This window comes from Thermoascus crustaceus (genome assembly GCF_041956765.1).
Source record: "Thermoascus crustaceus strain CBS 181.67 unplaced genomic scaffold VTN00scaffold_5, whole genome shotgun sequence".
NCBI classification, from domain to species: Eukaryota; Fungi; Ascomycota; class Eurotiomycetes; order Eurotiales; family Thermoascaceae; genus Thermoascus; species Thermoascus crustaceus.
Genome location: NW_027192531.1, coordinates 378177 through 392917, shown reverse-complemented (window position 1 = coordinate 392917; position 14741 = coordinate 378177). Strand labels below are relative to the sequence as shown.

The following is a 14741-nucleotide window of genomic DNA, read 5'->3' as shown; positions in this document are numbered from 1 at the left end:
TTGATCCTCAACGCAATCCGAGGGACTCTCTAAGGCGTGTTGAGGTCCGAAACATTTGTTCCCAGAGCCGGAAAGCCTCTGCAGCAGCAACTCCCAGCAAGAGAAAGTTTCATTCATCTACTCCTCAAGGGAGGACTGCAAGCCAGTTTTGGAGGCATAAAAGACTAGTCGATCAGGTGTGTCGACAGTTGGATTCCGCATTGCAATCGCGTGAGCCGTCATTGATGAAGAGGAAGACGTCCTGCGCAGGAACAGACCGAACATTCACGCCCGAGGAAGAGGAAGATGACGAACTGGCCCTCAGCTTTCAGCCTCCTCAGATACGAGTATCTGTACCTGATAGCGTGGAGCGATTTACAGATACAGATGAAGATGAGCTTGCCATGGACACTCAACGCGATGGGATCTTGACAAGACATAGACGGTCTGTTGCGCCGACAGCCAGCCCCGGTCCACACAAGCCGTCAAGTGATCTTCACTCGTCCTTCCATTGGATCCACACAGTGGAGAAGTTGGAGTCGCAGCTCAAAAGCGTGAATGAAGACCTTTCGCGAACGCGCGCAGTGACTGCGTCTCTGCAAATGGCGCTAGAAAAGTCTCAGAAAGAATGCGCAGAAACACGCCGATACTATTAAGTGTCTTGAATACTCTTCGGCAGAAAGAAACCCAGCAGAAAAGACATTACACTATCAAGAGAGGCACATAGCGATGTTGAAGCGGTCCCTTGAAGAAAAGAGGAGAAATACGACCTTCTCTGAGCTTTCCTCTGAAGACCATTACGTACCTAAACAAGAAGACATCGAGAAGCAGATTTTTACCATTCACTACCAGATAAAGAAGATTCTGCACACCTATGATGATAACTTGACTCTCAAGACGCCGAACCTAGAGCATGAAGATGACCTCCAAGCCCTCCTTCGCAGAAGCAAAGCTGCTTGCCAGCACTGGAAGCTTTCAAGTGGTGCTTTATTCTTGGGGAACTGCTCTCGACAAGGATGCCATGGGCGCTGAAACCAAAGTTGGGGATAAAGCCATCGTGTCGTCAACCAACACTAGACCGATCCAGATATGTCTCCTACCAGCTATTTACGCATATAATGTACCACGTCAGGGAGTTGTCGATCATGTACTTAAAGTAAAGCCGGAATGTGGAAAAGATCCTGACCTCTGCTTGATAACTAAAGCAGTTGTTATTTTAGAGAGTGAATGTTAAATTGACAATGTTCATCAACTCAAACGAATGTTAATTACTTCAGCATACTCTGTAGCGCCCCTCCATACTTCGCTTTTTTATTTCTTTCTCTCGTTTCGTTTTCATTGCTTCCTCTATCTTTTCGCCAGGCCGCAGAGGAGATCAGTTGTTCGTCTCTGATATCTTCCCGGATCTGGTTTGTCATAATTATCAATCAGTATCATCCGAATTAAGATCGACGGCCAAAGAGGGAAACTTCTTTTACTGGCCATGAACAGGCTCTCGTAAGGGTCCACCCCTGAGGCGCAGCTCAAACAAGGTGTCCCCCTCCTTTCCAGCCACCCTGACTCCACATGGCTGCCTACTTTCGTCTTTCGTCGACAATCTTCCTTCAGCTGCTGCTCTTATTTTTCTCTTATATGAAGCAAACAAAACATATTGAGTCGGACGCAGCCTCCAGAATTTCAGTAGAATCCTTTGCCTCCCTTCACCTGTATCAAGGACCATGCCGCCGCGCAAGCAGGATGATTCAGTAGCGCGCATGAGGAGGAAACGAGATCTCATCGACAAATACAATATTGTTTTTGATGGGCCTATTCCCTCCCGCGAATGGCCAGTCCAGTATGCACCGATTTTCCACAAACTTCGAGAAATCGAAGGTGTGACATATGAAGAGTATCTGGATAAATTGGCCTGCCAACCAGAAAAAAATCCCTATCCGAGCCCGATTACCGAGCGAGTCGCTGAACTTACTCGGGTCGCATACGATATGCGGAATTCCTTGGCCAATGAAGCTACTCGGAGAAGTGGTACCGAGCATCTAGTTTTGAAGCGTTTCGAGGTGGATGTCCCCTGGTAAGCAGGTCTCTCGGAGTGCTAGCTGAGCGATTGACCTTTTGTATGACAGCGGTTACTGCCAGAAGAGACGGTGGCTCTCAGAGTTCCAGATTGTGCCATCGTGCCCGCTCACTGCGGAGAAACTGCGGGTAAAGAGATGTAGACGCACACTATGTGCGTGTGAGCCAAGGGACAGAGCTACAACCCAAGTAGAGACTGAGTGAACGATTGCTATCGATGCGATACCTACTAACCGTTGATAGCCAACCAAGAAATTTCAATCGCCCTTTCTTGCCCGAGGAAATGATTTTGTTGTTGATGATTCGGTTCCCGAGTTCAAAAGCCGGGAAATACGGCCGCAAAAACCAGACAACATCATTGGGCTACGCCATACTAGAACACTTCAAGAACTGTTATCTGCACACAGAGACATATATCACACTCCCTTTCGAAAGGGCTTTAGTGTTTCGTTCCCTTTCCTCCTACTTGAAGCGAAATCCGAATCTGGGTGCCTGGGTTTTGCATCTATCGAGCAACAGAGCGCATTTCCAATAAGGACACTAGTCAATATTCAAAGAAATCTTAAGAGATCTACTCAAGTGAGTTTTTATCCCCTGGTTTGGTTTCTGGCCAACCAAGGGGATGAATGGAGAGTCTACGCATGTGTTCCGGATGGTATCAAAACGGTAAGTCGGCGCTGATGGAACCCCCGACGAATAGACTCTGATGCTAATGCCGCTCAAGCGAATCATTGATTTATGGCATGGCACCGTTCTCCGAGACGACAACGCGTTGCGGATTTTCCTGATTGTTGACATGATTTGTGACTGGGCACGAGACATTTATCGAAAGCAAGTCCTTCGGTGTCTTGCTTCCTTGAATCCCGTTCCAAGAGACTTCACACCTGCGGAGAGCTGTATTTCCTTCGATCCGCTCTCTGATGATGATCCTTTGGAATACGAAGACGAAGGTTCTTTGGCCAACAGTGACTCACCTACCGCATCTACGCACAGCGATATCTCTCACAGTCCAATCTTTGTTGATGAGCCTGTTGAGCATGAAGATGACGAATTCTGGATCGGCAGTGACTCAGATGCCACCCCTGCAACTGATTCAAATTTCGCGACACCTGATGTTGAATGTATATCTTTGGACTCGCCCACGGCATCCGACGTGGACATGGCCGACGCCGGCCACCATTCCGAATCTCAGATTCCAGAGACAGAGCATTGGAGTCGTCATGCGGTGATCAGACATGCAAACGATGTCTTATTCGTTTTCCAACTGCTGTCACTGCCAGACTCGCAAGACAGATTAACTGCAGTGCTGAGATCCATCTCGTTTAGTAGGGATCCAGCCCAAACTGCTCGAAAGCTTCTTGCGCTCCTCGAAGGGACGAATCATGTCTCAATATACAGGAGCGAGATACGTGAGGTGGAGGCGTGGTGGACAGAGACGCACAATGGACAAGAGCCGCAGAGTGATGACGAGATGGTCGTTTCACACTTTGCTTTTCAGTCATACTTTCATTACAATGATTGGCAGCTTGTCAGGAAATTAACGTGCGTTAGTGCTTCACCAAGGGCCGTCGCGATGCTAACTCAAATTGCTGCGACCCTTATGGATGATCATGTTCCAACACGTGGACGCTATTACCGTCTCGAGCACCAATTCATCCCAGCTACCTCGCCATTGAAACATTTCACTTGCGAGAAATCAGCCAAAGCAGCGGTATCCAATCTGCATCTCTTCCTACAACGGACATCTGCTGTCCATCGAAGCGGCACTGCATCTTGGGAGTGGCAGGAAAGCTCACAGCAAATGCATGAAACATCCCTCATCTGGACAAGTCTGGGACGAACTATTGATAGTAGTCGTTTGTTATCGATAATTTCTACCTCAAGCATGCACCGCACCGTCCGCCAGGAGGCGCCCGGTATGTTCCAGCCTCGCCTGAAGTTTGGACCAAACACCCAAATGGTCGGGCTTTCCTTGTCAAAAAGCCCGCATTTTGGCCGCAATCGTGTCCCGAGTACTGTCTTGTCGTATTTGACCAGTCGGATATTCAGGACCTGGGTTGCATGGCCCGCAAGGTTGCCGATGCCCTTTCCCATCAGAGCTTCTTTCAAGAGTCCGGTCGAGGCATACCCGAAGCAGATAGACTCGCACTTACCCATTGGTCGGAAATTTTGTCAGGAAATAAGCCAGTTGCTTCGCCATGGCCCTCTTCCTCGTAAAGTTTTTCTCCTGTGGTTAGCATTCCTGAATCACAGATTCCGGCAATATCTTGCGCGGGAGAAGACGATGGATACCGCGGACGCAGGATCTTTATGAGCGGTATGTCCTCTCTTTAGGACTATCGACGATCCCTTTGCTGAATCAAGCCGGAAATACACAGAGGAAATTCAATGTTCTGCTCCTTCCTAGTATCTACAACAGAACGATCGTTGCTCTCTTATAGTGCATTTTCTTGGGGTCTAGATTTGAGGATCTCGATTAGAGTGGTGGCCGGACGGCTTTCATTTCTGTGGATGCTATTCTTGCTACTATCTCATCACTTGCAATTCTCGACATTCATCTCTTCTTGTCAGCCATGAAGCCGTTGCTTTCATTCTTCCCAGGCCTTGATTGACAAAAACGCAGCGGATATACTGTATATGCGAAACTCCAAGCACATGATCCTTTAAAGACATTCCACTAGGATGTTTCTCCAAAAAGACTCCTGGAACGCGTTTGCACTGCGCAGTATACATCTTCGATTGCGACGCACTTGCAAGGCCGAGTGACACAACTCCGATTTCGAAAAAAAAAAGAGATACGGGTAGAAGGGGGGTTGCAGTTGGAAGGTGGCTATTTAATAAAGATTAGTTGCTGAGGAGCCAGCCTCATTGTATCATCCTGAAGAAGAATTCGCCGACGGCGAGAACTTGGATGAGGAAAACCAAACACATGTGCCTCATTGTACGTAAGAGTGTCCCCAGACGGAGGTAGCAAGAACTGTAATCGCGCCAACAGTGACTGCAAGCGCAGCCATAGGCCGTCGGGAAACATTGCGTCTGAAGGCTGTGCCCAGGTGGCGTAGCACATGAACAGTCCTTTTGGACGGCCCTGCATCTCTATTATTATACGCCTCATTTCCTTTGGTCGGTCCATCATCCTCCGTTATTAGGCTAAGGGATTCCAATGCTTCCGACAAACTATGCGCATCGTGAAATGCGCCCTCCGTCCAGCATTTCTCAATTACACGACCGAGCCAGATATTGCGAGTACTGGGAAGAGCCTCCCTCCGTGGCCAGGTTGCTCGGCCGACTTCTGGTGACAGGTCCTTGAAAAGGCCAAACTCACAGCGCTCTCCGGTCACAATTTCATACATCACCGCCCCGAGCTGCCCGATATCCGTCTGGATCGGGTATCCATTATCGTCAGCGGTCTCCATGTTGACATGGAGAGGCATTATAGACGACTCGGTGAAGTCACAGAATTTGATGGACAGGTCAGAATCAAGGATAAAATTGCGACTGGGCGATGTCCGCCACGATAACATGGCGGTCATGGATACGTGCAAGGGTGCTAGCCATCTCATGAAACCATGAGAGTTGAAGAGACCTGGGGGGGGGAGCACCTAATTCGGGTCAGATAGGTACGTAGGTCGCCGTCTTTCATGAAGACAAGCTGAGTGGTTGTCTTAGAAAAGCCGACGTAGGGTACAACACCATCACACTGTCCTAGGCACGTCCTGTTCGCGTTGGATGACTTCAATATTCAGTTCCAAATCGTCGTCACTACTGCTGTTGTACCTTATCGGTATCTTGACGGCCATTCCATCGCGAAGGACTACCAGCCCTGACCTGCCATAGCCAAGAATTTGTTCCCCGGGAATAGGCTTGCCGTCAAGATCCACAAACGGCAAGAACATTATGATCGAAGCCCAGGGAACGAAAAGGAAATAGGAATGATGGACATCGAAGTGAGTGGATGGGAGTAACAAGTGCTAGAAGATCATGCATCGCCTGGGCTCACGCAAGATTACATAAAGATTTTGGAAGCATGTCCCAAAAAAAGGCCTAGTTTACAACTAGAATATTTAGGTCCCTGTGGATTCGACACTGAAAATGCGTAATTTCCACCTGCATCCCCCAGCAGCGTCGCGCCGCTTTAAGCTTCCCACTTCTTAGACCGGATGTAGATATATAATAAGCAGTAGAGATGGCTGTGCCAGTACTTCTCTTTGTTCACCTAGTGGCCTGTAAATAACCATGTTCGCAAGCAGATATAACAGGTAGATTGACCCTGAACGGTTGTATGGCTTGGCCGAAACAAGCATGGCGGGCGGCATAGGTGAAACCCGGCTCTACAAAAACCGGGAATCTTGTTCCAAATTTTTGAAAGCGCGGATAACGCATCTTTACTCCCTTTTGGGCATCCCAGATAATTGTGTCTCGATTCCTTGGAGCGGATGAGGCAGAGACTGGAGGGAGATTTGGACCCAAAAAAGTTCGGATTTGGCTTTAACCGCAAGGCATGGACCATGTGCAGAAAGCTTAATCTTCTACAACGCAAAGATGGAGGCGCTGGAGTACTTTCAGGTATGATGTCAAATGATACAGCCTATTTGCCTAAAGAGTAGTTGGGTCAAATGAAGAAGCGGTGATTTGTCTGGATTCATAATAAAAGCTAATTCTGACAGAAATGTATCTGTTTATCTCTTTCAGCTAAATAAGGGATCCAATGTAGATGACAAATAGGGATCTAAAACTGGATACAGGCACCTGATGGTTCAAAGCCTCTTTCATCTTGATATCCTCTATGTTTTGAGCAGCAGAGAGGTTCAAACGCCAAATATGCGGATAACCTCTATCCGCCGACATATGATCTATTATTTTACATGGACTAGCATTTTAGCTGCTATCTACGGTGTCTATGGGGAAGTTTTGCCAGTATAAATTGAAGGTCCATCTTTTTGTTAGCGATTCATTGCAATAGAACTACAGTAGTTTCAAAATGAAACTGATAGTCTACATCCCAGTTATATTTTGTGGATAGCAGCTTGACGGAAATACTCTAAGAGGCCTCTTAACCTACGAAGATCTTCCCCTCGGCCACCCAGGCTGCGTGACCAGCGAGCTTGATGGAAGACACCTTATTTGCCTCTTCGTTTAAAACGATGTCAACAATGATACGGCTATCCCTCCCGATCTCCGAGCCCTGGTCGACGTAGAACCTGTGAATCCGATTGTGCTGACCTTTCCGTAAGGCAAGATAGGCACCCAGCGAGCATGCACCGCTGCCACAGGCAGGATCTTCCGAGTTGATTGCAATCATACGGACGCGAAGCTCCCAGACACTGGTGCCTCCCTCGGTGCGAGTCCCGAGTACTCCGACAGTACATGGTATCAACGAAAGACGGTTTCCATCCCTGATCAAGCTCAACACTGGGGCTGTCACCTGGAACCAGTTTGGCAAAAAGGTCTGGTCTCTCTGTGAGGTCCATAAGGACATAAACAACGCCCTTGACAATGGAAACAGTGGGGCATGTGTCCCTCGTGCCGTGAAGATCCGAGGAAGTGTTCATACTGGCTTGAACAGAGATAATATGAGTGATTGGAGTCTCATTTCTACATTGATTGTTTTTTTTTATATAATATGGATAGATTATCAGATTGGTATGATTTGACGGAACTGTACGGTTTTTTTTTGTTAAGTCATACTGAGTCTCTGGCTCCTGTGCAATTTATTTTTTTTTATTTTTATTTTTTATTCAGTTTGGCACCAAGGGACACATACATAGAGCAGCTCCAGCTCCTGAAAATGAATTCACCGCATATTAAATGCCAAGAAACGGTACCTATACAGCAACTTTCCCAGATCAGGTGTAGCTAGCTAATCTCTCTCTCTCTCTCTCTCCTTAGAATAGCTGAAGCTCGAATAGATGGTCATTTTTAAAAAGCTTGAGCCTTGTCTACATACATACATACATAGCTAGGAAAATTTACTTCGTAAGCAAAAGTATATACTATATACTACAGCAACCCAACCTAATGAGCAAAAATATCCGGACACCCAGTCGGCTCGCCCTCCGACCTCTTCATATGCGTGACCCCCCGCAGATGGACATACTCCTGCCTCACATCCCTCGCGGAATCCATCGACTCGACATCAAAGTAGTTGATCCCGAATCCATTATCGTCAAAGAACCGCGCCGTCCCCGCAACGACGTAGATCGCGTACGCCCGATCCGCGGGGTAAATATTCTTCGTTTCATGCCGGTGTCCGACGAGGATATGACGCACCTTGTACTTCCTGATGAGATCGATGTACTTACCGCGAACCCGGTTCGGGAAGGCCCAGTACGAGTCCGGCTCATCCTCACTGACCTCGAAGGGGAGGTGGTGGTGCGCGACGACGATCTGCTCGCTTTGCCGGTGGGCGGATTTGAGTTCCGACTCGAACCAGGCCCACTCAGCGGTGGTGTAGTTTGCGAATTCGGTCAGGTTGGACATGAGGGTGACCGAGTCGAGGAGGATGAAGCGGTAGCCGTTGTGGCTGAAGGAGGAGTGGTCGCTGACGTTGTAGTCGCGGGTGAATTGCTTGAGGGTGGCGACGTCGTTGATGTCGTGGTTTCCGGGGAGGAGGTGCACGGGGATTTGGAATTCGGGGAGCGTGGTTTGGAAGGCTTGGATTTCATGGTCGTAGCTGTTTTTGGTTGAAACTCATCAGCCGGAAGAAGTCCCACGAAGAAGAGAAATTCTAAAGGGACTATGATAACTGACCGGTTATGCGTCAGATCGCCGACAGCGATACAGAAATCGAAACCATCGGCGTTGACCTGCTGGGCAGCGAGGTGCATGCGGTAGGTGTCGTTCTGCCATCCATCGAGACCGAATCCGATCTGCAGATCGCCCAGCTGGCAGAAGCGGAAGGGCGAGAAGTGACTTATGCCAGACACGGCTGTTCCGTTCGCGTTAGAAGGATCGTCAAATAAACCAAGAAATAGTATATAGTATATAGATATATAAGAAAGTCGCCGGAGGAGATGGGGTACATACCAGTCGGCATCAAAAGGGCCAGAACGCCCAGGAACCCACCAACCAGGCCTCTCATCTTGAACTGAAGGATGCAGCTGAGCTTGTAGTCAAGATGTCACTGCCGTGGAAGAAATAAATGATAAATCCATCCCAGAGACCGCCATCCTTCCAAAGGACTCCGTCTGCTTAAGTACATGTCCAAAAAACCGCACCGGAGATACCGGGCCACGTCCAGACGCGATGCCGGAGACGTGACCGAAGACGCTTAAAAGGCCTGTTTCTGGATCTCGACGGCCACGTGGTGAAGATGCGCGTGCCAATCGATCGAAGCTTCCTCTCCACGTGGTTCGTGGCTTGGCGGCGTTTAAGACCGTTCGGGAAGGTCGATGGAACGACGGCATTTCTACGGAAGTTCATTCTCAAAGCTTGCCGCAAAACGCCTCGTGTCTGGAAGCTCTGGCATGTCCATACATAGAAGGTAGGTAATTTTTTTTTCCCATGTGTCTGTAGGCAGGATGGCGAGGTTCCACCGAGGTCGTTTGTGCTCATGGAGCTGGTTGACAGATGGGAATTGAAGAGAAAATTGTATTTCACGTGCATCATTGCCCACAGAATTGGTTGATTATACGTTATCTATATACACCACATAATCTGTGTAGAGACATCTGCTATTTACAGATATACTGTCATTCTCGGCTCTGAATGACCAGATCCAGACCTGCGTCTTTAGTTTCATGTACGAATATGTAGACCCCCAAACAGTGCGTTCATAACAAACCAAACAGAAGACAAGACATTCACCAGCCTGTCGGCGCAATGTCTATCCGTGCCGAGGCTATCGTGATCCTTTACTTGCCGCTCCCGTTGTACGCAAGCTTATCCGGGCTGCCCGCTCCAGCGGCGCTGACAGCGTTGGTCGTGGCCAGTTTTTCCAGACGAGTCGCGATCTCGTCAGGTTTCCTGAGTCCCTCGAGAGCCTGCAGGTAGAGAACGAGGCCAGAAACGTGAGGGGTGGCCATCGAGGTTCCAGAGATGCTGTTGGTCGCGGTGTCGGACCCGATCCATGTCGACAAGATGTCCACGCCGGGTGCGAAGATGTCGAGGGCTGGGCCCCAGTTGGAGAAGGAAGCTCTGGTGTTGTTGGATGCGATAGCACCAACCGTTATCGCGTGAGGGGCGGAGGCAGGGCTGTACCCAGAAGCATCCACCTGTTCAAAAAAGCTGGGTAAGCATCTCGGGCATGGCCGTTCTCAGATGCAGCTGGAGACACCTACGTTATCATTTCCAGCAGCGACAACAGTCGTGACTCCAGCCTGATAAGCATTCTCCACGGCGTCGTTGAATGCCTGGGAATAGTTGCCGCCTGCGCTTAGGTATTTAGCGATTGCATCCGTGTCATCCCTTGGCCATACTCACCCAAGCTCATGCTGACCACACTGACGCCCTGACGACCCTTGCTGATGATATCATTGACCGCCCACTCGTAACCATCCAGGATGATGGACGTAGTGCTCTAAGATAGAAAAAAAAAAGAAAAACGTTAACTACTGAAAACCTCGGGAAATGTGACGGTATGATGAAGAATGACGCTTACACTACTTCCCACGAACACCTTGACGGAGATCAGGTTCGTGTTCTTCGCAACTCCGTAAGCGTTGGAACCGATCGTTCCGGCAACGTGAGTTCCATGGCCAATCGTATCGTCGTGAAGCAGGTCGCCGATGAGGGGAAGACCGAGGAGGGCTGCGTTGTAGCCCTTGGTGGCACGGCCGCCAAACTCGACGTGTCGAGTATTGATGCCGCTGTCGACCACGTAGGCATACGTGCCGTTGCCGGCACTGTCGTCGAAGACGTATGTTTTCGCGCCAGGCTCGCGATGGGAGATACTTCCCAGGCCCCAGGGAGCACCTGGTTGCGAAGTCATCTCCCAGAGATACCAGACCTGATCCTTTTCCACAAAATCGACCTGCAATGGAACAGTTAAAACTGGCTACACATCGAACGATTTGAAGACAAACAGACATCGTCACTCGCTCTAATCTGGTCGATTATAGCGTCGTCAAAAGATGCTATGTATCCGTTGAACAGATTGATCTTGAGGACCCTCTCGATTCCCTTGAGGGTCGTGTCTAGTACTGCCCGACGAGCGATACTGCTGGTGTGGATCGAGGACACCCAGGCACGGTGACTTTCGACTTGGGCAGCATCAAGGCCGTCCTTCAACTTGACGATGTACCTGTTGGGAATTGGCTCGGTCGTTGGGGCCAGACCAAAAGGGGCGGCGGCGACGAAAGGGACCAGAGCCCCGAGGAGCAGAAGGCCGCGTTTGAAGAACTGCATTTTTCGCGGATTGCAACTCTGGGCCGACTGTTTGTTTTGCGGGATTGAAGGAATGGGAGGATCGTGATGACTTATATGCCATCACCGCCTCGCCATTTTAGGGGCAGGTCTGTCCGGAGAAGATGATCGACCCAACGCCGTCGGGCAAGCGATTCTTGGCCACGGAGACGGCGATAACCTTAGTGTCGACAAGCTTGTACTGCGTATGGTGCCCATCTCCTCATCGTCGCACCGTAACTGCAAATAGCTCGCGATGAAGGATCTAGGTCCCGGGAGCATTTCCCCTCCGCATGCACCGTGGCCGTCAACGAGACAACAGCAGGTGAATGCAGATGACGCAGCTTCCGATAGGGTGGTATAGGGCTAAGCATCACACACCATGAACCTCGTGTCTGGGCGATGCAACCTCTGGGCCAGCACGGAAGAAGCGGGCCCCTGATACTCCCCGCCCGAGGGGGACAGCCGTCTTGGCCCGCCCCGCATCGCTTTTCCTTTAACGGGAAAAGATCAAGTTTGCCAGCAATCGTGAGCTGGACGTGCGATGTGGCGTTCAGAACTATGCGTATGTTTGCTCCGTCCTATTCCGCAGCGCCGACTTTGGACCGGCGCAGCTGGTGGCCAAAGAGCAATAGTGGTGACTTGGCGAGGAAAAGAACGGGGACTTGCAAGTGGAGGTATACGCCATGGCCAGATGCTTTGATCGCCAGGCAAGCAAGCTGCAAGAGAACTCTGAGCTCTGCAGGAGAAACTGGAGAGGGGAGCCGGCCAGGGGGGGTGGGGGCAGTCCGTGTACACGGAAGCAACAGAAGAAGACCTCCGAGAGTCCACTGGTGATTGCTCCAAGGGCTCTCTTGGCAGGTCTTGGCCACGGCGGAGATTGAAACCGTAGCACGCCTCGACGGCATATATACCCTGACGATCGCCAGCCGTCCGGACATCGCGATGGGCCTCGGCCGGCGGGGTTCACATCTAGAGGATCAGTTGGCAGCGAACGAGCCCATGAAGTGCATGAAATAGGGGAAGCTCAAGTTGAAAAGGGAACTGCATCCATCCTGGTCCGTCTCTCCGACCTCAGAGAGGATTTCGTTTGGCACGGCGATTATGGCCGGTTGCGTCTGCAGATAGCACACAACAAATCAACTAAAACAAGAATCAGAAGGCATCCATGGACGCCTGCTCAGACGCTTGTGCAGTCAGACGGCAGGAGATGGTTGATGGCGATGGACAGGATGACGCTGGATCTCGATGAAGATATCCTGCCGATCCTTCTTTCTCAGCCGCCTCTTGTCCCATTCACCGCCTTCTTTATCGGGGCAGTGGACACATGCCTGGGTGTTTCTGCTGTTCTATCGATCGCAGGGCGGTGGCCTACTCTTTGTTCAGTGCTCGATTGCTCTTTGTGTCTTTATGATCACGGCATGACCTGTGACTCCTTCAGTCATCGAAGCAATGTCTATGCTGCTGTGTTTCAGATTTGCGCCTGTGACGGAAACCAATTCGAAGTGTGCCTCGAAACTGGTCAAGTTGGGGCATGGCCCCTGAAGGAACGGAACGCGGAGATCTGATCGGATTTCATACCGTGGTTAACTGCCAAGCGATCTGTGGGTCGTCGTCCAACTTATCATACCTGATGCTCGAGAACATCATGGTTCGTCCTTCTCTACCGGCGTATTTGTCCTTGCCGGCTGCGACCATGCCGGGGCCCCGCAGGAGGCACATCGACGTGCTGCAGGCTCCGCAGACTCCGGAGAGTCCGACCAAGAGGTCCCGTCAATTTGGTGACGATGGTGATGAAGGTTCTCCATCAAAGAAACCGAAGATGGAACCGTCTACGGGTCCACGGCGGGCAAAATCTATTGAGACTCCTACCAGCCGGCAGCGAACGAGTGCCTCGCCCACTCCAAGAGTGAAAAGAATCCCCATCCCCGTCTGATCGTGATGGTGATGAAAACATCACCGCAACATCATCACCATCACCATCATCAGATTCCAAGAAAGGAATAACAAAAACAGAGTCTCACGATGAGGGCAACTAGTCCGACGAGCCAGCTTCCCAAAAGAAAAAGAAAAAAGAAAAAAGAAGGACAAGGATAAAAAGGCCGGAACTACAGCGCCACCCAAGAAACTCCGGAAAAGACGGTATCGTTTCCTCGGAGTCCCGCCTGTCCAAAAGGTTAGGTAGTTGAGCACTCAGCACTACATCATAGATTAGATGGTGCTACGCAGGGTACTTCAGGTACCTGAGTACCTAGCTAACCTAATCTACGTAAAGCACTTTGATATGTTCAAGAAGACAGCAATCCTTTATATTAATGTTTCATAATGCAGTCCACATGCTAATTCGGCCAACTCTGCATGTACATTTTGTGTCTTGGAACGAAGGAAGTTGTTGAATGTGACTGTCTCGGACAACTAAAAGGACAAACTTCATGTACAGTATACAGTACAGTATACATGAATATATCCAATGTGGGCAGATCATACCAAAAAAAAAGCTTAAGCGCTTTCTTACCCAACTTCTTAATTATCCTAGGCCTTTGACTGCCTATGTAATGTATAATCTACAGTACATAGGTGAAGGGACACCTAACGTCAGACTAACTAATTGAACAATTAAGTATATAAGATGCCCCATTTTCGGTTACCAGGGGAAAGGGAAGGGAAGGATAAGACATACATCGTTCGATATCATGGGCAGGGCAGGGCAAGGCAAGACTAGACAAGAAGCAGATTATTATCCATCTCTCGCCTAAAAAGAGAGAGAAAAAAAAAGCAAGGACCTCATTCCATGTAGAGGGGAAATCCAGCGCAGCATGAATGCATTCGCGTATGTTTACGGAGTAGCACAGCTGCAAAATCACCGTCTACTAGGTATCTATCTATCTATCTATCTATCTTAGGTACCTATCCATCCCCAACTTGATCGATCGATTCAATCAAGAGAGTGGGAGGGGCGTGGATAATGATAACGATATGATACGATACGATTATCAATAATAATAACGCTTAAACCATCCAAGCTTCAATGATCCATGCTTAGGTTAGGTAAGAAAGATAACTCATACCTCATTCTACATACGCAGTAGTGCGGAGTACGCCACTAAAATTCCACGGCTTTATCCGCCCGGGTTTATCGACGCGGACATCTCCGGACCAACTCCTCCCTCTCTCTGTTCAGGGATCTTTATGGCGGGGTTTGACTGGGAGAGCGAGACATTTAGATGTTCGTCCGATGAAGTGGGAGCAGGATCCGATTAGTGATGGATGGGATGGGATGCTTACTGGGTATGCAGGCAACATTTAACTAAAAAAGGAGACTGTGGGGATTTTTCTTATACATACATTTG

The 14741-nt window shown here is 49.5% G+C and overlaps 6 protein-coding genes across 6 annotated transcripts; 3 read left to right on the top strand and 3 right to left on the bottom strand.

Annotated features, from left to right (window-relative positions):
- Positions 1-224: 224 nt before the first annotated feature.
- On the top strand, positions 225-635 carry VTN00DRAFT_7721 (uncharacterized protein; the record flags this gene model as incomplete). The annotated part of the gene is made up of 1 exon (XM_069434496.1): positions 225-635. One exon carries the CDS (start codon positions 225-227, stop codon positions 633-635), a length of 411 nt encoding a protein of 136 aa, XP_069285987.1.
- Positions 636-1697: 1062 nt separating this feature from the next.
- On the top strand, positions 1698-3657 carry VTN00DRAFT_7720 (uncharacterized protein; the record flags this gene model as incomplete). Its single annotated transcript, XM_069434495.1, has 4 exons — positions 1698-2047; positions 2100-2178; positions 2774-3523; positions 3601-3657. 4 exons carry the CDS (start codon positions 1698-1700, stop codon positions 3655-3657), a joined length of 1236 nt encoding a protein of 411 aa, XP_069285986.1.
- A 1328-nt stretch (positions 3658-4985) lies between these two features.
- VTN00DRAFT_7719 (uncharacterized protein) lies at positions 4986-5573 on the bottom strand (the record flags this gene model as incomplete). Its single annotated transcript, XM_069434493.1, has 1 exon — positions 4986-5573. One exon carries the CDS (start codon positions 5571-5573, stop codon positions 4986-4988), a length of 588 nt encoding a protein of 195 aa, XP_069285985.1.
- A 2491-nt stretch (positions 5574-8064) lies between these two features.
- On the bottom strand, positions 8065-9130 carry VTN00DRAFT_7718 (uncharacterized protein; the record flags this gene model as incomplete). Its single annotated transcript, XM_069434492.1, has 3 exons — positions 8065-8722; positions 8800-8977; positions 9076-9130. The coding sequence occupies 3 exons, from the start codon at positions 9128-9130 to the stop codon at positions 8065-8067; spliced, it is 891 nt and encodes a 296-aa protein (XP_069285984.1).
- A 772-nt stretch (positions 9131-9902) lies between these two features.
- Positions 9903-11394, bottom strand: VTN00DRAFT_7717 (uncharacterized protein; the record flags this gene model as incomplete). The annotated part of the gene is made up of 5 exons (XM_069434491.1): positions 9903-10262; positions 10329-10417; positions 10471-10567; positions 10649-11020; positions 11077-11394. The coding sequence occupies 5 exons, from the start codon at positions 11392-11394 to the stop codon at positions 9903-9905; spliced, it is 1236 nt and encodes a 411-aa protein (XP_069285983.1).
- A 1531-nt stretch (positions 11395-12925) lies between these two features.
- Positions 12926-13327, top strand: VTN00DRAFT_7716 (uncharacterized protein; the record flags this gene model as incomplete). Its single annotated transcript, XM_069434490.1, has 1 exon — positions 12926-13327. The coding sequence occupies one exon, from the start codon at positions 12926-12928 to the stop codon at positions 13325-13327; it is 402 nt and encodes a 133-aa protein (XP_069285982.1).
- Between the last annotated feature and the right edge of the window lie 1414 nt (positions 13328-14741).